Source organism: Tupaia chinensis, unplaced genomic scaffold, assembly GCF_000334495.1.
Source record: "Tupaia chinensis unplaced genomic scaffold, TupChi_1.0 Scaffold000113_1, whole genome shotgun sequence".
Classification (NCBI taxonomy): domain Eukaryota; kingdom Metazoa; phylum Chordata; class Mammalia; order Scandentia; family Tupaiidae; genus Tupaia; species Tupaia belangeri.
In genome coordinates, this window is record NW_006159577.1 from 6,846,766 (window position 1) to 6,869,101 (window position 22,336).

The 22,336-nt window shown below is 43.8% G+C and overlaps 1 protein-coding gene across 2 annotated transcripts in view; it reads right to left on the minus strand.

Annotated features, from left to right (window-relative positions):
* Positions 1-4,707: 4,707 nt before the first annotated feature.
* PLPP4 (phospholipid phosphatase 4) overlaps positions 4,708-22,336 on the minus strand; it is a 153,317-nt gene continuing 135,688 nt past the window's right edge. For both annotated transcript variants that reach the window (XM_006143959.1, XM_027770125.1), the window contains 2 exons: positions 19,881-20,051; positions 4,708-5,430 (listed from right to left, as the gene is read on the minus strand). In XM_006143959.1, the coding sequence (XP_006144021.1) occupies positions 5,231-5,430; positions 19,881-20,051 (371 nt within the window). In that variant the 3' untranslated portion in view covers positions 4,708-5,230. The remainder of the gene's footprint in view (positions 5,431-19,880; positions 20,052-22,336) is intronic.

Sequence of the window (22,336 nt, forward strand, 5' to 3'; positions counted from 1 at the left end):
CCCCCTAGGGGGGTATGGCCACACTGCAATCCCTTCTCCTCTCGGGATCTTGGGCACGTACGTACATGTGCCCAGCATGAGTTTTAATCCACCGGGTCCAGGATGCAAACCGCGGTTGACTATGTGGGAGTCCAGCGACATAGCCATTATGCTAACTGCTGGTCCCCTGAGTCTGACTTTTTATCTGGCAACAACAGCCCAGAGCTTAAGAAATTCAGCACCATTTCCCTGGAGTGTGTGCTCTTTAATTTTCCAATCTCCACTATTCCCTAATGTCCCTGACCTGCCTCATTCACCATAATCCTTCCCAAATCCCATAAAGTATTTCACCTTATGACTATTTAGTAGGTTTACTCAGTGAAAGAGGATGAGTCTTAGAGACATAGCTTCCAGGGTGGGCACTCTACATCATGTGGAATCTGCTTTGCCTAAGAGACTAAATTAGTAATCCCTCACATCCAAAAAGATCAGAGACTGAGGAATGCTCTCATTCATGGCCATTTTATTGGTGCATTATGAGGTCGCATTTCCTTCACATTAATAGAGCATGAAATTAAAACATACGGATCCACAAAATCACCTGCCTTTTGTGAACTGGTTTGCGCTGTTAATTACGGCTCCTAAGGATTCTGCCAAAGGCTCCATGTTATTACGTCCTTTTTTATTTTAATTACATTTTAATCAAAGCTTTTACTTAGTCTATCTTAGGACTTTCAATGTAATTATTGCTTTGCAGAGTTCTTCCTGGTCATTTATGTTTAAATAGAAGTACTTATATTTACATTTTATGGTCCAGAATTTTAAGTTACCATTAACTGAAATATAACTCTCTCACTCTTCTCCTGATTACTATTGCAGGATATGGGTAAAACTAGAATCAATGAAGTGTACAGGCTTCCAAGTGGGTTGTGAGTCTAACTGCTCTAATTTAAAAATATCAGTGGTTTGACTTTGGATGGAAGTCAACTCAAGTCCTCCTGTTTCTTTCCTCACGCATGGGATGATCACATGGCCATGTGCCAAAACAGGCTTGGAAGGAGCACAGTTGGAGAGGGATGCACTGAGGCTCAGAACAAGGTCTTTACAAGGTGGAATACACCCTCCAGGGGTAAGTCCATGGTAGAGATGGCTGATCTAGGACATCCTGATGGTTCTAAACGGTACACCCAGCCCAGAGCTGCTCAGCTGACAATTTATATCACTATTTGAGTCTTCCAAAATGTAGTCTGTTACACTAAATGCTCTAAAGTGACACTCCTTGGATGTCAAGATGGATCACTTCCCAGCATCCAGGTCCAGGAATAAGGGGAACCACATGGTACAGCTGACCGAAACCGAATGACACGTGTTGCTTTTTTTTTTTTTTTGGAGAGATTTTTCACTATAGGGCGCGTGCGCTTGCCAGCCAGCCAGAGAGAGACAGAGAGATAGAAAGCGAGAAATCACCCCCCCAGGGGGGATGGTCACGCCGCAATCCCTTCTCCTCCATTCTCCTCTCGGGATCTTGGGCACGCACGCACATGCGCCCAGCATGAGTTTTAAGCCACCCGGTCTGGGACGCGAACCGCAGTCGACTACGTGGGAGTCCAGTGACATAGCCATTATGCTAACTGCTGGTTCCCACGTGTTGCTTTGAAAAGAACAGCTGATCAAGGAGCAGTGCACTCTATTCTTAGACAGAAAATGGTGTACTGACTGGCTACATTCAACAGTTCAAGGAGATGGGCTAAAGACACATTGGATTCCCAGCTCTGCTCTTGTACCTCCTACCAGAGCCCTGTCATGCTAAAACACTTCCTGCTACACAGGAATGGGAACATGCTGCCACTTAAAGGACTCTGAAAGTAAAGCTCTGCAAGACTTAGATCCTAAAGGAGAAACACTCTTACCCTGAAGCTGCTTCTTACTTCCATTGGTCATGCAGCCATTCCCTTGAGCTGGGCTCAAAGCACTAGTTTGCTGTTCTGTGAGACTAGTCATACCACTTCCTGAAGAGGCACCAATTAAAGCCCTCCTTCCTTCCTGTAAGAGGCTAAGCTACAGAACTGGCTAACAAACATCAAGGGGAAAGTTGAAAGAAGGGTATTGTACCTACAAGCTCTCAGACAACTGTAGCAACCTCCTCGCCCACTCACGCACTCATGCATCTTCATTTTCATTGTATTTGGAAGGTCTCTGCATGAAGTCACTCATCTCATTTGCTTCTAAATTCGGTGATTCAAAAAGCTCTGGAAATGAGGAACCAGCAGTTAGCGTAATGGCTACGTTGCTGGACTCCCATGTAGTTGACTGCGGTTCGAGTCTTGGACCCAGTGGCTTAAAACGCACGCTGGGCACGTGTGCGTGCATGCCCAGGATCCTGAAAGGAGAATGGAGGAGAAGGGATTGCAGCGTGGCCATCCCCCCTGGGGGATGATTTTTTGTTTTCTGTCTCTCTCTCTCTCTCTCTCTCTCTCTCTCTCTCTCTCTCTCTCTCTCTCTCTCTCTCTCTCTCTCTCTCTCTCTCTCTCTCTCTCTCTCTCTCTCTCTCTCTCTCTCTCTCTCTCTCTCTCTCTCTCTCTCTCTCTCTCTCTCTCTCTCTCTCTCTCTCTCTCTCTCTCTCTCTCTCTCTCTCTCTCTCTCTCTCTCTCTCTCTCTCTCTCTCTCTCTCTCTCTCTCTCTCTCTCTCTCTCTCTCTCTCTCTCTCTCTCTCTCTCTCTCTCTCTCTCTCTCTCTCTCTCTCTCTCTCTCTCTCTCTCTCTCTCTCTCTCTCTCTCTCTCTCTCTCTCTCTCTCTCTCTCTCTCTCTCTCTCTCTCTCTCTCTCTCTCTCTCTCTCTCTCTCTCTCTCTCTCTCTCTCTCTCTCTCTCTCTCTCTCTCTCTCTCTCTCTCTCTCTCTCTCTCTCTCTCTCTCTCTCTCTCTCTCTCTCTCTCTCTCTCTCTCTCTCTCTCTCTCTCTCTCTCTCTCTCTCTCTCTCTCTCTCTCTCTCTCTCTCTCTCTCTCTCTCTCTCTCTCTCTCTCTCTCTCTCTCTCTCTCTCTCTCTCTCTCTCTCTCTCTCTCTCTCTCTCTCTCTCTCTCTCTCTCTCTCTCTCTCTCTCTCTCTCTCTCTCTCTCTCTCTCTCTCTCTCTCTCTCTCTCTCTCTCTCTCTCTCTCTCTCTCTCTCTCTCTCTCTCTCTCTCTCTCTCTCTCTCTCTCTCTCTCTCTCTCTCTCTCTCTCTCTCTCTCTCTCTCTCTCTCTCTCTCTCTCTCTCTCTCTCTCTCTCTCTCTCTCTCTCTCTCTCTCTCTCTCTCTCTCTCTCTCTCTCTCTCTCTCTCTCTCTCTCTCTCTCTCTCTCTCTCTCTCTCTCTCTCTCTCTCTCTCTCTCTCTCTCTCTCTCTCTCTCTCTCTCTCTCTCTCTCTCTCTCTCTCTCTCTCTCTCTCTCTCTCTCTCTCTCTCTCTCTCTCTCTCTCTCTCTCTCTCTCTCTCTCTCTCTCTCTCTCTCTCTCTCTCTCTCTCTCTCTCTCTCTCTCTCTCTCTCTCTCTCTCTCTCTCTCTCTCTCTCTCTCTCTCTCTCTCTCTCTCTCTCTCTCTCTCTCTCTCTCTCTCTCTCTCTCTCTCTCTCTCTCTCTCTCTCTCTCTCTCTCTCTCTCTCTCTCTCTCTCTCTCTCTCTCTCTCTCTCTCTCTCTCTCTCTCTCTCTCTCTCTCTCTCTCTCTCTCTCTCTCTCTCTCTCTCTCTCTCTCTCTCTCTCTCTCTCTCTCTCTCTCTCTCTCTCTCTCTCTCTCTCTCTCTCTCTCTCTCTCTCTCTCTCTCTCTCTCTCTCTCTCTCTCTCTCTCTCTCTCTCTCTCTCTCTCTCTCTCTCTCTCTCTCTCTCTCTCTCTCTCTCTCTCTCTCTCTCTCTCTCTCTCTCTCTCTCTCTCTCTCTCTCTCTCTCTCTCTCTCTCTCTCTCTCTCTCTCTCTCTCTCTCTCTCTCTCTCTCTCTCTCTCTCTCTCTCTCTCTCTCTCTCTCTCTCTCTCTCTCTCTCTCTCTCTCTCTCTCTCTCTCTCTCTCTCTCTCTCTCTCTCTCTCTCTCTCTCTCTCTCTCTCTCTCTCTCTCTCTCTCTCTCTCTCTCTCTCTCTCTCTCTCTCTCTCTCTCTCTCTCTCTCTCTCTCTCTCTCTCTCTCTCTCTCTCTCTCTCTCTCTCTCTCTCTCTCTCTCTCTCTCTCTCTCTCTCTCTCTCTCTCTCTCTCTCTCTCTCTCTCTCTCTCTCTCTCTCTCTCTCTCTCTCTCTCTCTCTCTCTCTCTCTCTCTCTCTCTCTCTCTCTCTCTCTCTCTCTCTCTCTCTCTCTCTCTCTCTCTCTCTCTCTCTCTCTCTCTCTCTCTCTCTCTCTCTCTCTCTCTCTCTCTCTCTCTCTCTCTCTCTCTCTCTCTCTCTCTCTCTCTCTCTCTCTCTCTCTCTCTCTCTCTCTCTCTCTCTCTCTCTCTCTCTCTCTCTCTCTCTCTCTCTCTCTCTCTCTCTCTCTCTCTCTCTCTCTCTCTCTCTCTCTCTCTCTCTCTCTCTCTCTCTCTCTCTCTCTCTCTCTCTCTCTCTCTCTCTCTCTCTCTCTCTCTCTCTCTCTCTCTCTCTCTCTCTCTCTCTCTCTCTCTCTCTCTCTCTCTCTCTCTCTCTCTCTCTCTCTCTCTCTCTCTGTCTGGCAAACACACGCGCCCTATGGCAAAAACCTCTCCAAAAAAAAAAAAATGATAAGGCTGTAACTCCCAGTTTTAACTCCATTTCAGAGACATATGCTATGAATAATGACAGTTCAGAATGCTTCTGAGCCTTTGCTCCCAAGATCAGCACCTGGAATGATCTATAGATAGAGCTGGCAGTGGACCAGCTGTGAAACCCACTGCATTTCTGAATGACCTTTTCTGCACTGGATGGCCAATACCAAGACTTCCAGGTAGGAGGTTTTATTACATTTTACAACCATGAAAACGTAGGAAGGTGGCTATTATGGCAAACATTTCAGACAGAGGCATCAGCTAAGCTACCCCCACCCCATCTTTGTAGCCTGGTTCCACAGGTCTATCAGAAATTGTTCCTGGTGTCCTTTCCTTGAAAATTCAAGAATGATGAAAGGAAACATTGAAAGTAGCAGGACCACCACCGTGAAATGGAGGCAGAAGGATAACTTTGAGAAACAACTGATGAGAAACACACTACAGAAAACCCTTTCTATTTTTTATGATGTCAAGGTGGAAGGTAGGTCCAAGCATAGCGTCCATCCTCCCAGGTACTAGTCATACAGGGCCTTCGGTGATCCCCTCCAGAGGCAAGGTGGGTGCGCTGTCGGCTGTGGGCCTCTCCTCTTTCTTCAGTGAGGTTGGGACTCGGAGACTGACGTACGGTTTGTGACAAGCTGTGTTGGCCAGAGGAGGGTAGTGCTGTCTGTAGCAAATGTAAGCAAAAATGAGGCCAATCACTCCTCCAACAAAAGAATCTAGGCAGGAAAGAGCAAAAGGGGGGAGATGTGTTATTTAGTTCATTTAAATATGGCCCATTATGTTTTTCCAGAAGCACTTTTCCTACCTGCTGCTGTAACTGGTTTGTTTATAGGGTCCCTGATAAACTAAAGGAAAGAGATACCAAGCTAGAGGTATAAATCCCGGTGGCCTCTGCAAGCTGTCATCATTTCCAGCATTTAAGCATTAAACAAATGAATACTTCAATCTCTCTTTCTTTTATTTCTTGAACTCATACCTGAACATTACATGAACTCAGATTTGTATTCCTGATTTTTAAAACCAATGATAAATTCTGGAAGAAGGAGTCAAGTCATCTCAATAGGAGCTAAACACCCTTGGGGACTGTAAGTTCTTTTTCTTTAGCAAGTTCTCTCTGGAGTCCTATATTATTGCTGGTGTACAACAGAAACTCAGTAGGCATGCTGGTCTCTGCCTCATGGTAAGTGATTTCCCAGGGATGAAATGAACCTTTAAGTCACAGACTAAGTGAATAAAACATTTCATGCTATGTCAGAGTTGGCAAACTCAGCAGAACTTTAGAAGGACAAGTCCAATTTCTCCAAAGAGCTTCATATTTTACCAAGTTGGAGAGGCAAGAGGGCAACAGATGAAGTCAGGGCTTGTCTGCATGTAAGACAGACTCTCTACCATGGGGCAGCCCTTTGTCAAAAAGGGCATTCACCTGTTGCCTAATAAAGACCCCATGAAAACAGCCCACCCCAACAGTCTTAAGTGAGTGTGTCCTTTACATTTTTGTCTATGGATTATCCTTGCTAAAAATATCCTAGCACAGTGGAGAACCCCCCTTAACAGAAGAATTTGGAACTCTTGTTATGGCTGCTGTAATGGTGAACTGCCATTCTCTGTTGCAGGTTCCCACTTTCACATTTATTATCTTGTTGAATCACATACACTTCCTATCGGCAGGTAACATCAGCCCAAATTTCCCCAGAACTGAACTTAAAACCTGGTGTTCTGATCCAACAGCTGTGCTGGACCATGGTGCTATGCTGGAACTGTGGCAGGTTCATTGCAGGCTTAATAACCACATGGCTGCCCCTGAAGTCCCAGCCTTCAGCATATGGCATGCCTATGTGCAGAAGGTTATGTCTGCCTGGGTCAGGTGAGGGGAAGCCATTTTCCTTAATGGTCAGTGGTCAGTGTGTTAAGATTCCCAACATTCCTCAGGGGACAATACCTGGTGTAGAAACTTCAGTTTGAGTCACAAGCTAATTGTCCTCTGTCCCCTGTGGGTGAAATTCCAAGTGGCTAACAAGGAAATGTATCTTTCAAGAAAACAAAGTATGCAATGTTTAGATATGTGCAGCACATTTAGTCTTTCCTTGATCTTGTTTTATAGCACAAGTCCCCAATATTCTTGGAACCAGGGACCAGCTTCATGGAAAAAAACCCTTCATAGGACAGAGTGGGAGGTGGGGGGCAATAGGCCATGAACCAGCACTGGTCTTGAGCCTGGTAAAAGGTAAAGAAGTATAAATAAAAGCCCATGGAGTTCTCATGCTCCTGGCTTACTAGGGCTAGGAGAGGATGGTGGTGTGGGAAACCCTGTTGGAGCTGCCTTTCTCTCCTCTCTCTCTCTCATGGAATAAGTATATTTAAAAGGAGAAAAGCTCTTGTATTTTAGACATTTCGAGGATGGTTATGTGGGAGACCCTGTTGGAACTGCCTTTCTCTCTCTCCTCTCTCTCTCTCATGGAATAAGTATATTTAAAAGGAGAAAAGCTCTTGTATTTTAGACATTTCTGTGATGGCAGCACAAACACTGGGTACATGCAGGCCTAGTGCCCAGTTTCCATTGTGCCTGAAGTCTGGACACAGCAGCTGGCCATGTTCTTCCAAGTTCTAGTAGACAATACTGTTCTGCTTGGTTGAATCCTTCTCACTGCCCTTAGAGAACCAATCAAGCTTACCCAAAGCTACACATTTGGCCCTGTCCACAATCCTAGTCATTTCCCTTTCACTCTTTCTAAAGTAGCCATGATTTTCCTTTCTACTCCTCAAGGACTCCTGCTTCTTCCCCTCCCGGAGCACCACACATGCTGCTTGGATCATGGTTCTTGGTAATCCCTTCTTCTTACCCTCTCTGCATTCAGGTTCTGTTCATACTTCAGAACTCGACTCAACATCATTGTGCAGTGAAGTGTCACCTGATCTCCAGGCTAGACCATCTCTCCTAGGCACACACTGTAACATCTCCTCCCCACTCTCTGTGCAGTCAGAGTGATGAAAATGATAAGCTGTGTGATTGTTTAATGTTTAATGCAGGACTCACAACTCTCTGAGTCTGTGTCTGTCTTTTGGCTACTGATTCCCTCCACACCGCCACCAGCACCTCGCTTGCAGTAGAACTAAGTCAACTGAGGGGAATGTATGCACAGTAACTTGGGGATTAGATTCCAGTCTCTGTCCTGTGTATCCTTGGCAAGCTCCTTTCCTGCTCTGGTCTCCTGTCACTTCATCAATAATGTAAGAGCACTAAACAAGTATATGGTGGCTAAGAGGCCTTCTGATGCAAGTGTTCCAAGAATTATATCCTTAGGATTAGCCTACTGAGGCCACACATTGAAAATATTCGGAAACTCTGCTAAGGAATATTTAGAAAATAAGTCAGATATTAGTTTGAGTTAAAATATTACTTAGAAATAAAAGTCATTCTAATGGTTCAACAGAGGGACTGAATAATTATTGCTGCTCTCTCCTCATCGGAACTAAACAACTTATGAATCCTGCATGGCCACCATCTGGAAGAAAGACCAGGAATAGTATTAGTGTCTGCTCAGCCCTCGGGAGCACTCATAAAGATAGGAGGGGAATGGAAGGATGGTCTGAGAGGTAGCAGACCAATCCCCCCACCACTCCCAAGAGTAGAACTGTTGGCCATGGAGGGGTACCTGAGGCCATGGTAAGGTTTTCTATAACTACTTTCACCACTCTCACCCAAGAATCTTCCATGCTGAGGACTCTCCAGGCTAAGACACTGCAGCCCCTACCAGGGCAAGTCACTTCACTACTCTGAGCCTTATCTCTCAAATATAGATCTCAAAACCCACCATACTGAGTTGTGATGATAACTGAATTACTTCCAATACAATACTTCCAAAAATTATGCTATAAAGCATGTCAAAATAAAACCAAAAAATTGGGTCTATTATTGTTATTCTTATGCTATTCCTCTCGTGCCCAACTCTAGAACTGCTGGGGGCTTTCTAATCTTTCACTCTCCTTCTTCTCATATAGCACCTCAATAGTGTAGAGTTCTAACCTCTCTAGCATGGACACATTCTCATATTTCTTTTTTCATTCATAGTTGAAACCACACACGTGCATGCAAAGGAAAGAAAGAGGGAGAGTGAGGGAGAGAGGAGAGAGAGAGAAGCACCTTTCTGTCTCTGCAGAGACAGAAAGTAGATAAGTGATTGTCGGGAACTAGGAGGTGGGGAGAATGAGGAATGACTGCTAATAGGTATGGGTTTCTTTTTGGGGTGATAAAAATGGTTTGGGATTAAACAGAGGTAATGGTTACACAACTCTATGTAAAAGTCAATAGGGCACTGTCATATTATGATTCCCTTCCTCCAGCCCATCAGGATCTTAAGCACACATGTATGTGTACCTGGAACATTTCAGGTCCACTAGGCTGGCGAACCAAACTGCAGTCTGCTACATGGCTCCCAGCACTGCAATCCAGTATGCTACAAACCATGCCACCACACTGGGCCAATATTTTCATAACATTTTAAAGTCACTTCTAATGAATTTTAAAAACATTTGTCACCCAAGAAATTGTAATGCAATATGTACCACACATTTTTGAGCAGGCCCACATGGCATAGTTAACATGGCTAAATGAAGTTGCTCAAATGAAGAATCTCTTCAACGTACCTATGGCCACCAGACTATACAATATATCGAGGCTTTTTCTAGTTCAAGGTCTTAGAATTGCACCACTGTTTTGTTTTTCTTTTAACCTCAGCACCCATGGGATGATATTTTTATTAGCATCTAAAACAGCCCACAACCTTTGAATTTGGACTACTGAATAGACCAAAGAGCAAAACTTACAAATACCACTATTTCAAGTTCTATTTTCTGTAACATGGCATTTTATTAGGTGGACCGTTGACTGAAAGACATCAAACCATTCCAAATATATGTTTTTCAGGCTTTTTGATGTAACAGCATGCAAAGTAATGACAATTCTTGCCAGCGCTGCTTTCTCCTTTAATGGAATGAGTGAAAAAGTGGTGTCATAGGTGCCACGTGAGTTATCAGAAGTAATGAGGGCAACGAAAGTTCTATCTAAACTGCTTCCCAACAAAGTCATTCAGAGCTTTGTTTATTACAAAGACAGTGAACAGGATCCAAAAAATAATTTGTTTTATGAGGGAGCTTGTCATCAAGTGCCTCAAGTGGACCATTGCTAGTTTGCTGAAATCACTTTCATATCCTATTGAGAAAAGGAAGCAGGAGACAAGTAGGCCTTTACTGGGACTGTAAAGTCCCTAGTACAGCAGCTTGTGACAGGAAAGCTCAAAAGGGAAATAAATGGATCTCAGCATCCCTAGAATACAAATATTGCTGTCTCCTTACTTAGCATTGACGTTGTTCTTTCAACACTTGTGTACCAGGTGTCAGGCATAATGGCTGATCCTAGGACATGATGTTGAACAAACAGACAAGTTGCTGCCATCCCAGAGTCTATAGCACTAAGGGATGCTAAATAATGGCAGCCTTATCAGGGAGTTGCAGCTGTGATAAACACCATGCATAAGTGTGAGTGTCTGTGAGCCTGCCCATCAGAGGGACCTGAGCTAATCTAGAGCAGGGGTTTCACTGAGGATATGATCTACAGGCTAAGATGTGAAAGATGTGCAAATATTAACCAGGGCAAATGGAGAAGAAGAGGCAATGAAAGAATCTGCAGTTTTCCAGGTAAAGGAAGGATACATGTGAAAGTACCAAGAAAGTAAAGGACTTGGCAAGTTTGAGAAACTGGAGGTGGACCTATCTTTTAACTGTGGAATGGTATCTTCATAAGTTGACCAGTCAGTTGCTATGGGTCAGAGAAGAGTGTTTTCCACATCCCTTTGTGGCTCCATAAAGCCCTCAGCATGAACCAGGAGCCCCACTCTCTCTGGGCTGCTATCTCTGGACCTGTAGCCCTGCATATGCCATTGGGTGCCATAACCCATTCCCAAGTCTATCTCCCCCAGTAAATGGTGTTGTCTAGGACCGTGGACTGCCTCACTCATCTTCATGTCCCCAGAGCTCAGTAGAGTTATTATTCAGTAAATGTTTGGTGAACCGAGATGAGCTAAATAACACCAATAAGATGCACTAAAAAATGGACACCATCAGCCACAAAAAGTCACAAAGTGTATGATTCCATTAGTTTCCAATGTCTAAAAAATAAAAAAGTCAGCAAATCCATAGAGACAGAAAGTAGAATAGTGGTCGTCAGGGGATGGGAGGTGAGGAAAATGAGGAATGACTGCTGATAGGTACAAGTTTCTTTTGGGGGTGAAAAATATTTGGGAATTAAATAGAGGTCATGGTTACACAACACTAAATATGTAGAAGTCATTAAATTGTGTATTTTAAAAGGGAGCACTTTATAGTTGAGAATTATAAATAAAATTTTCTTTAAAAATACCAATACTGGTTGGGCTCATTTGCAGTGGAAAGAATAACTTTGAATCAAGCAACCTGGATTGAAATACCTGTAATACAGACATAACCCCACTGTCTTCTCATAAGGTCAAAGGATAAGACATAACCCCACTGTCTTCTCATAAGGTCAGGGAAGTCTAGCAGACTGAGATGCCAGGGCTGTGCTCACTTGCTCTGGCACAAACAATAGAAAGGATGTGCTATCATTTCCCCAGGATGAACACATGCCTCACTGTCACCATGGCAACATCCAACATCAGTAAGCTGGCCTGACTTGGGAGCTTGTATGCCTTGGGCTCCATGACCCAAGATAGCAGAGCAAAACACAACTCGGGCAAACTTAACAACTCTGTGTGATTTTTGTTGTTGTTTTAAATTCTTTCTGGTGATTCTACTACTAGTGAAGCTTTCTGTATTTGTGACTTTGGAGTTTCTTTCTCCCCTCCTCCTCCAAGAAATGAAAAACTTTATTCAGGGGTATTTTTGACAACTTAGCACGTCTGAAAGAATGAGCAGGAGGTAGTTTTTACTCTAGAGTTTATAGCAGACTATTATCATTGTTACCATTTACATAATGACTTTGGAGTTTCTAGAAAAGAACTTATAAAGCACAGAAGATGCACGATCCACCTGGTATGCTGTAAGCTAGACGGTCAGCAGCCGGGTCTACCTAACTCAGTACTTTGTCTCCACTGGAGCACATGCCTGGAGTACACGAACAAGAGACATGAGTGAAGGAAGAAATGGATCTGTACATAAATGAATGAAGTGTGATTCTTTCATTTATTTTTAAAAGGAAAAGACTTTTAGTGAATAAGGTTAATTATAGTAAATCGATATTTACAGAAAAGCTGATGCTACTAAGAAGGCATGTGATTTAGTCTAAATCAGTCATTCAGCACATATTTATTGAGTGTGTTTTGAATTGAATGGTGTCCTTTTAAAATACATGTTGAATTTCTAATGCTTGGTACCTTATAATATAACCTAATTTGAAGATGGGATCTTTATAGAAGTAATCCAGTTCAAATGAGGTGGTTAGGGTGGGCCCTAATCCAATATGATTGGTGAAAAAGGAATTTGGACACAGAGGCAGATACATATAGAAGGAAGACAAAGTGAAGAATTGTAGAACACATATAGAAGGGACATGAAGTGAAGAAACATAGAGCGAACACCATAGGAAGATGTAGGCAGAGAGTAAAATTGTGCCTCCACAAACCAAGATGTATCTGGGACTCCAACAAGCTGAAATAGGCAAGAAGGATCTTTCTCTTACAAATTTCAGAGGGAAAATGGCCCTGCTGACACCCTAATTCCAGACTTCCAGTCTCCAGAATTGTGAGACAGTAAATTCTGTTGTGCTAAGCCAGCCCGTTTTGGGTATTTTGTCATAGGAGCCCTAGGAAATTAACACAAGTAACTACTATGTTCCATGCTAACAAAAGAGATTAGAGATTAGAGTCTACTACTAGGATTAGCCTAGGTGGAGATTAGAGTCTACTACAGGGATGATGTACTACAGCCAAATTGACTAACTGCAACAGAGAGCATATGGCCACATTAAGTCTAAAGTATTTGCCATGTGACCCTTTACAAAGCTTGCTAAGCCCTGTTCTAATGCATAGGGCTCATATCAATACATAATAAGTCATTTTGTTAGAGGGTGGTAAATACAAAAAGGATGAGGGATGGGGGTATGGGGATGACCTGCAACTTAAATGCTGTGATTATCGCAAGACTGAGGTGATGATTGAGCCAAGATTAGCAGGGGGGAAGAGAACAAGTTACACTCACATCTGGGAGAATAGCATAAGAGTCAGTGCAAATGTCCTGTGGTAGGAAGAGCCTGGCAAGAAGTCTAAGGGTTGGGAAAACATGAACAAAGAGGGCAAGTAACTTGAAAATAACATCACAGAGGTACTGAGGGACCAGATTATATAAGTCACTGCAGGGCATGGGCTTTGATCCTGAATGAAGTGGGGAATCACTGGAGGACCTCAGAAGTGGCATGTGTTGGGCCCAGCAGTTTGCGTGATGGCTATATTGCTGGACTCCCATGTAGCCGACCGCGGTTCGAGTCCTGGCTTAAACTCACGCCGGGCGTGTGTGTGTGCGTGCCCAAGATCCCAAGAAGAGAATGGAGGAGAAGGGATCACAGCGTGACCATTCCCCCTGGGGAGTGATTTCTTTCTTTCTGTCTCTCTGTCTCTCTCTGCCTTTCTGGCGAGTGCAGGTACCCGATAGGAAAAACCTCTCCAAAAAATAAAAAAAGAAGTGGTATGTGTTAATGGTTCACTCTGGCTGCAATGTGAATGTGAAGGACAAAGGAAGAAGAAGGCAGACTGGCTAGGAGGCTTTTGCAATCATCTAGGTTACAGGGCTAGGTGAGGGAGCAGTGGTAGTGCAACTAGAACTCACATGGGAAGAGACCACCCTGAGCACGTCGGGCTCATGCAATGTGTGTATGCACCATCTGGGCCAAATGAGACTTAGGGTGGGCCATGGTGTGAAGACTCTGTTGGGGGAGTGTGCTCTCTCTCTCTCTCTCTCAAGAAATAAATAAACTTTTTGGGACCAGCAGTTAGCGTAATGGCTATGTTGCTGGACTCCCATGCGGTTGATCACGGTTCGCGTCCTGGACCCGGTGGCTTAAAACTGACGCCGGACGCGTGTGCGTGCATGCCCAAGATCCTGAGAGGAGAATGGAGGAGAAGGGATTGAAGGGATTGCAGTGTGGACATCCCCCCTGGGGGGTGATTTCTCGCTTTCTGTCTCTGTGTCTCTCTCTGTCTTTCTGGCAAGCGCATGTGCCCTATAGCAAAACAAAACAAAACAAAACAAAACAAAACAAAAAAACCTCTCAAGAAAAAAGAAATACTAAACTTTTTAAATGATAATAATCCAGGCTACAGATGATGATCACACACTAGAGTGGAGAGGAAGTTATATTCTGGAAATATTTCAAAAAGGAAAAAAAAATATAGAAAACTGAGGATTTCCTTGAGTAAAATAAAGCAAGGTTGTTGAGTCTTGGGAACAAACAACATCAATCTTCCTTAGGAACTAAACAACCAATTGGCTAACTCAGAGACAGAGAGAGGACAAAAGTCCTAGAGAAGCTTCTCTTGGGACCCAAAGTTCCTCATCTGAGGGTGCTGATCAGAGAAAGGGGTGACCTGAGGGCTGTAGACTGCTCACACCCTCCTGAGTGGATGCTGTGGGTACAATGCAGAGGTGGGTAGACCCAAGGTCCAAATACTCCCAGAATGACAAATATGAGTGCAAACCCTGCCATACAGGGCAGCCACCTGTGGGTGAGATCAATTTACTTGAGATGGAGAATATCAGAGGGAGAATGTCAATGTTTTATTTTTTGTTGTTTTGGTTTTTTTCTTTTGTTTTTATTTCTACAGGAAGTTAGTGGATTTTTGCTGAAAACAATAACAAAAGGGGTCTTCAAAAAGTTTTTGAAAAGTACATATTAAGAAAAAAGTATGGATTTAAAAATTTGCTTGCACCAAAATAAACTCCTACTTTAATTCCATTTTTTTTTCATGAACTTTTTGAAGTATCCTCATATAGTTTCAAGAGCTTTTATTGAAGTAATTTAATTTTAGGAAATTGAGAGATTACTTCTGATAGCCCAAGGGAGGCCTGGTTAATAGTGTGTGTCCTTGAGCTCTGTGTGTGTGTGTGTGTGTGTAAGAGAAAGAGACCAAGACAGAGAGAGGATGGTAGGGGAAGAGAAGGAGAACTCAAGAGAGAGTTGGGCATTGCAGAATGCTGCCAAGGCTTTATGAAAGGGTTTCTTCAGAGAGAGCAGCCACTGTTTCCCTATTTTTATAGACTAGGAGTCTTTTGTGGCCCATGAGACAATTTAGCACAGTGACCAACCCTCTAAACATTAGCATTTGCAGGGTTGATAATCTACTGAAGTTTGATAATAACACATGAGTTCATTTCAAATCACAGACCCTTTTCAGCTTACTCAGGGAAATGGGGTGAAGATGATGGTGGCCATCTTGAAAAACTCAGTACATGAAAGATTGGAGGACATAAAAGGATTGAAAATAGTTATGGACACTGGAGACAGTGTGGAAGGAGGGTGGGAGAGGGCAAGAGTCTAGGGAAGGAAATTAGGGAGAAAAAATAGAGACAAGACATTTGTGGGACACAATAATAAAACATTATTACCTGTTGACGATAATGTATATAGTATTCTCAATTGGTCTGAGTTGTATTTCATGTTGGGTAAATTCTCTTTGTAAGCCAAATGATGTATAGCAATTCAATGTATAAAATAATAATGAAGCGATTTTTTTAAAAAAAGAAAACTTCAGTAGAATCAGAAAAGGGGATCTGTGACTGACATAAATGCTTTCCTATCTCAGTCCAGGTGAGAATGAAAGATTGCTTCCTTTCTTGAGACTAATTTTTTTTTTTTTTTTTTTTTTTTTATATATATCCAGAGGGAGATGCTTTGTTACAGTAAGCACCACACAAGTGCCTGGGCAGAAGCTATCTGTCCATGGTCAGTGGGCAGCTCAGTTCACCAAAGATAAGCAAGTTATTTCAATCATGTCTCCTGCCTCAAACATCCACCTAGTGCTGCCAAAAATGGCCTATGATTGGAAGAACAAGTGTTGATTAAAGATTTCCTCCAAACCTGAGGTCACGTGAGAGGAGCCTGGGTCCAGATGCAGGGACATGAAGGGAGGAAAAGGGGTAATTATTATCATGTCCAGTGACTCTCGCCAATCCCAGCTGTGACTCTACACAGGCTGGAAATCATAAACATACAAGAGTGTGAGTTGAGGCAGAAGTTGGTTCTATTTGGGACCAGCAAATGGCATAATGGCTACTTCACTGTACTCCCATATAGTCTGGTTTGAGTCCTGAATCCGGTGGCTTCAACTCACGCCGGGTGCATATGCGTGCATGCCCAAGATCCTGAGAGGAGAGTGGAGGAGAAGGGATTGCAGTGTGACCATCCCCCTGGAGGGTGATTTCTCACTTTCTGTCTCTCTGTCTTTCTGGTGAACACACGCACTCTATAGCAAAAACTCTCAAAAAAAAAAAAAAAAAAAAAGAAGTTGGTTCTATTTATTTTCTCTAGCTTGGGAATTCCACAAATACTAGTATTCCAATCACATAGTTAGTCACAGTGGTGAATCTCATTGAGAAGTACTAGGCTTTGCAGGTAGCATCACTGGTGAAACTCCCCAGCTTCCAGTTAACCTAAAAGCCGGCATGTCAGAAAGACAGAACATCAACCACATAGATTTACTATTGATGCAGCTGGTCTTACTCCTGGGGAAGTTCTGCTAAATATTTCATGTGCCATTTGCAGTGCCAGGGCCTGTGTTTTCCTCACTTGATAAAACAACAGCCATATATCTGGAGTGGGCTGGTGAGGCAGAAAAGAACAAAGAGGTGTCAACAACAGAAAACAACCATGATAATGGGCAGAGCAAGCCATTTGTGATTTTGAGCTATTTATTGGATATAAATATGTAATCGAGTGATTGGATCTATTTCCACATTAGGCACAGTTGCTTAAATCAAAATTGAAATGCCATCATAAAATCTCATAATAGGAATGTTGTTAACTAAAATCTATAATGGGACGCTCTCAGGTTTTGCCAATGCCTGTGGGGTTCTATATGAATGTTCACTATGATGGATGGCCCTCACCCACGGTCAGTGGGCAGCTGAGTTCACCAAAGACAAACAAGCTATTTATTTCAATCATGTGTCTTGCCTCAAATATCCACCGACACAGCAGTGGGAGAACTCATTGACTATCCTTTCTTCAAGCTGGAAACCTTTGAGGCCTTTTTGATCCCTTCCTTAATAACCAAGTATTAAATGACTAAAATTTCCCACTCCCACAATGTCATTGCTTCCCAATTTGTAACAAAGGAAAGAAAGGTGGAGCTAAGGTAGATGGTAAACCAAGGTTTCTCAGCCTTGGCGGTATTGCCATTTGGGCTGGATACCCCTTTGTTGGGGTGGGAGGCCATTGTGTACATTGCTGGATGTGTAGCAGCTATAGTCCTCTACCCACAAGATGCCAATAGCGCTCCCTATATGCATTTGTGTTATCCTTAAAGATGTCTCCAGACACTGATAAATGTTTCCTGAAGGTTCAGTCAACCCCTCCGCCTTCCAGTTGAGAGCAGCTGGTATAGACAGCGACAGATAGCCACCTGAGGGGGAATTCAAGTAAAATGAGTCTGACACCCAGCCCATTAGAAGATCCAAGGAAAGCCATGTTCCTTTCCTGGCTGACTTTGAAGGTATGAATTAAACAGATAATGGCAGAGCTGAACTGGTACTCGGGCCATGCCAAGGATCTATACCAGCTGATGCTCATTCAGTTTAGGCTGCATAAATCTACCATGACATAATTTTAGTTTTCCTCAAACATGGCCCTAAATATCACTGAATGTGAGTTCTCTTGCTTTCCCATGAGCCCACACACAGACCATGCATATTCTCCCTTTACTGAAGTTCTTTTCTGTACCTGTTGGTTAGGACAGTTTTGAAGCCCCAGTTGCCAGAGGACTGGGTTCACTGCATCATGGATTCTCCATTCCCTAAAGCCAAGAGTTATGATTCTGAGTTTTTTCACTGTGGTTGCATTACACAATTACATCTAGGTGATGAGTAACAAAACAGGTTAGGGCCAGAGAGTGTTGAAGAGAAGCCAGCCTCATGTCTTAGATTGTCAGGACAAGATCATAATGCAAAGGTTCTTGCTGACCTCCAAGATAAGGAAGACCCTATTCAATTCTGGAACCCTTCATCACTGCCCAAATTCAAAGTGGCTGAGTAAAAGCGAAAAACTCAGTATTCAAAGCTTATAAAAAGATTGTGTTCCAAAACAGGTCTGCCTCCAAGACAGTTATTTGAGAATTATGACGCATTCTGTAGGAACAATGAGCTAAGCAACATTGACCCCAGTTTGCATTTGTGTACTATGTTTTCATTTACAAAGTACATTCAGGTACATTATTTCACTCAATCTACAAAACAGCTCTGCAAAATATTTAGGGGTTATTGTTTTTGTGCTCAAAGAAGAGCCTGCAGTTAACATGGGATAAATAAAAAATAGTTCATAAAAGGTCATTTGGCCCATAATATTCTTCTTGGGAAAATGTCCTAACTATAGGCAACATGGTGCTGTGAGAAAATATTCCCAGTTCCTAGGGAGCATGGTGTAACATTGCTGTAGGCTCAGTGACTCTCCCTTCCTCCTTCCTCTCTCTAATAATACAACGTCATATTATCTAGAACTTCATCCAATTTTATGATAAAAACAGAACAAAAAAGGATTCAGGTCCCAGTCCTGTGACTCTCTACTGACCTGGACCTTGATGAGGTCCTTGATGCCTCTCCCTGTCTACACCACATTTCAGCATCTCTCTTCCCAAACCCTTCACTCTCCTATTTGAAGGTGCTGCTGAAAGCACATGACACCCAGACCAGGATTCCCAAGAGGATAAAGGATGGTGCTAAGGTTGGTGAAGAAGCAGGAGAAGCTGGGGCAGTGCTAGAAGGGATACAGGGACCCCTAGAGAAGATGGGGGAAGACTGCCCTGAGCTAGGAGCTCCCTTCCCCATTGGCCTCATCTGCTGCCTCATTACCACTGGAACAACCCCCCAGAAGAGGTGAGAAGAGGGAAGTTTCACAACACAACTGGCTGCAAAGACAAAAAGGCAGAAGGGAGGGAACAGCTCCTGGTAGCAGCAGGAGGAAAGGAAGAAGAAGTTCAGAAGGCAAACTGATTGTAGAAGGCCATTCATCCAGGGAAGCTGGATTTGGGCACATTTAATTTGGTTTGTTTAAAGTTGACACATACAGTGGAGTTCTCAGTGCTTCTCAGGCCATCAGAAATGATGGGCTTGATTATTCATCATAAAGATTCCTAGTCACCACTCTAGACCCAACATAGACTGTCCAATTCCTAGCACAGAGTGGCCTAATCAAGGTGATCTGAGGATTGACCTTTGGGAAACCCTGTCCTAGACCCTGCTGCTCCTGGAGGCCAAGTTCCTGAGGATAAGACCTCTGTCTTGGCTCCCCGCTTGCCATTGCAGGTGATGGTTGTTTTTCAGGAAGATTTCAAGCTGCAGTTTATCAGCAGAGGGACATAGTATGGCTTAGTTGTATTATAAAAAGAAACCCCTCACGTGTTTCTGTGTCCTTTTGATTTTTAACAAACATTCCAGAGCTGATATGCAAGGTAAACCTTAATCCAGTCCTGTAGTTGTGGCTCATAATGTTGCTGGAATCGATTCTTGGGCTGGACACAGTTATTGGAGAAGCACTAATGAGAAATCTGTCCTTGTATGAAGGATTTGATATGAGAAAGGGGCCAAAATCCACTTGGCAACAAGGGATCTAACAGAAAAACCACATTTGGTGCTGAGGCCCAGGGTGACTCTGAAACTGAGGGGCCTGACATCCTGGCAGGACTGAAGCAAGGTCTCCTTGAGCATGAAGGATGAAGAGCTGCCATTCTCTCCCACAGCAAGGGCACCATAAAGACCAGAATTCACTTGAACAGGGATATTTGCTTCAACCTTATCTGCTGTTATTTCAGCATACTCTGGTTTCTGACAATAGGCACCTTGTTTTCCCCAAATCAGTGCATTTTTATACCTGGGCCTGGAGACGAGGGGTAGGACACCATGAGGACTGGGCAGGCCCTGGGCAGGGACTCACCTTGCCAGTGATGCTTGTAGTCGCACATGCGGGACAAGGCGATCATCATGGCGCAGTACAAGGGCAAAATGGCAGCACAGAGCCGCCAGCTCTTCCCCCGCCCACTCTCAGTGAAGCAGTGCAGCTTGCCAGCCAAGTAGAACGTTGTGAAGCCGAGGCCCGAAAAGGCAACTGCCAAAGAGAAACAGGAGATTTTACTCTAGCAGGTGGTGAGTGACAGGGACTCATGACATCCTGGGCATCCTGTCTCTGCCATCTTGCATACCCCGGGGGCCAAGGCCATGTTGGCACCAGGCACCATCTAGGCAATCTGTGCTCTTGCTGGAACCATGCTGGTATGAAACATGCAGCTTGAGATTGATCTTCCAGGCTTGTGTGTGACTGAAACTTACTCTATTTCAATCATTCATTCATTCATTCATTCATTCAATGATTTAATGGGTATCTGTGTGTACTAGACAGGCATTCTGCCAGATGTGGGGAACAAAAGATTCACCAGACACTATTTTTATTCCCAAAAAGTTCACTGCCTAGTTAAAGACATGGCCATGCTAATAAATAATTTTAAGATAATGTAATTTTAGAAAAAAGTACATATAGAACAAAAGACTGAGAATGGCTTATATTTGAAGTATGAGGGAAGATGAGCTCCAGTATTTTGGCTTAGGAGAGCAATTGCAGTGGGCAATGGTGGCATTTACTGTAACAAGGGACCAGCAAATGCTACAAAGGAGTGGACTTGACAGAGAAGCCAGTGATGACAAATACCTTGCTTTCTCTTAGAAATAAAGGTTGCTAGGATTGCAGTTAGTGTAATGGCTATGTTGCTGGACTCCCATGTAGTTGACTGAGGTTCAAGTCCTGGACCCGGTGGCTTAAACTCACGCCGGGTGCATGTGCGTGCGTGCCCAAGATCTCGAGAGGAGAATGGAGGAGAAGGGATTGCAGCGTGGCCATCCCCATTGGGGGATTATTTCTGACTTTCCCTCCCACTGTCTCTCTGGGGAATGCATGTGTCCTATACAAAAAACAAACAAACAAGAAAAGCATGGAGGTTCCGTGTAGCCTATATAAGCTCTGTGCTTTACATCTGATCAGGTATAGCAGAGTTGGAACTCAGTGAGATTTATGATGGATCTGTCTCTATGGGCTCAGAACAATGGTCCTCAACTCTGACTACACATGGAGTCTCCTTTAATATCTGGGGAGCTTTAAAAAAATACTGGGGGACCAGCAGTTAGCGTAATGGCTATGTTGTTGAACTCCCATGTAGTCGACCATGGCTCGAGTCCCAGACCTGGTGGCTTAAATTCACGCCGGGCATGTGTGCGTGCATGCCCAGGATCCCGAGAGGATAATGGAGGAGAAGGGATTGCAGTGTGGCCATCCCCCCTGGGGGGGTGACTTCTTGCTTTCTATCTCTCTGTCTCTCTCTGTCTTTCTGGCGAGCGCACGCACCCTATAGCAAATTACTTCTCCTCCCCGCCCCCCCCCAAAAAAAAATACTGGTAGCTAGATCCCATTGACAGACATTCTGTTTGTAGCAGTCTGGAGTGGGCCCTGGTGCACACAAGTGCATGTTTGTGTGTGTGTGTGTGTGCACGTGCACACACATGTGCAAGGAAATAAACTTCCCAGGTGATTCTAAAGCAGCCATAATTGAGCTTAGGAGTCTTCATGGAAGACAGGTACTACAGCCCCCCACCTTTCCTGGATATCAACTTAATCAAAACTTTCCTCTCGATTAGAAACTACTCCTCAGGGGTCAGAGCTCCTAGGAAACCAGCCCACATAGAGATTTATTTAAATAGATCTTAAAAGTCGGTACACTAACAGTTTTAAGGGAATGTCCAAACTCTGGCATCACATGGGAGTTGATTACAAATGCAGACTTTGAGGCCTGTCCTAGACCTACTGAGTTAAAATCTGCATTCCATAATATCCCCAAGTGGTCTGTGTACACGCTACAGTCTGAGAAGCCCTGGCCTAAAGCACATTCATCATCTTTATAAGAGATCACTTGAAGTCCATCTTAAAGAAATAGTACACAATATGGAAGAAATCCAGAAGGCATCTGCTCAGTTGTTTATAACAGTGGAAAAACTGAAAGCAATCCATAGATAAACTGTGACATTTCTTTCAATAAATCGTGATGCAACCATAAAAATTATTGGGATTACATGATAACGTGGATAGTACTTAGAATATGTTTAGTTTAAAAAGCAGGACCCTAAATTGTAGTCCAAGATAATCATGACACATAACAGTAAATAACCTGCAGCTTTTCTGAACTATCTCTGGTAATTATGTGTCTTCCTGAAAGGGATCTCTGTTATAAACATAAGCTTACGCCAAAGAAGAATTTTTTAGAAACCAAATTAAAGAAGTTTTTATGGTTTCTTCCATATTTCCTTTTTTTTTTTTTTTTTTTTTTTTTGCCAAAGGTATGATTCACA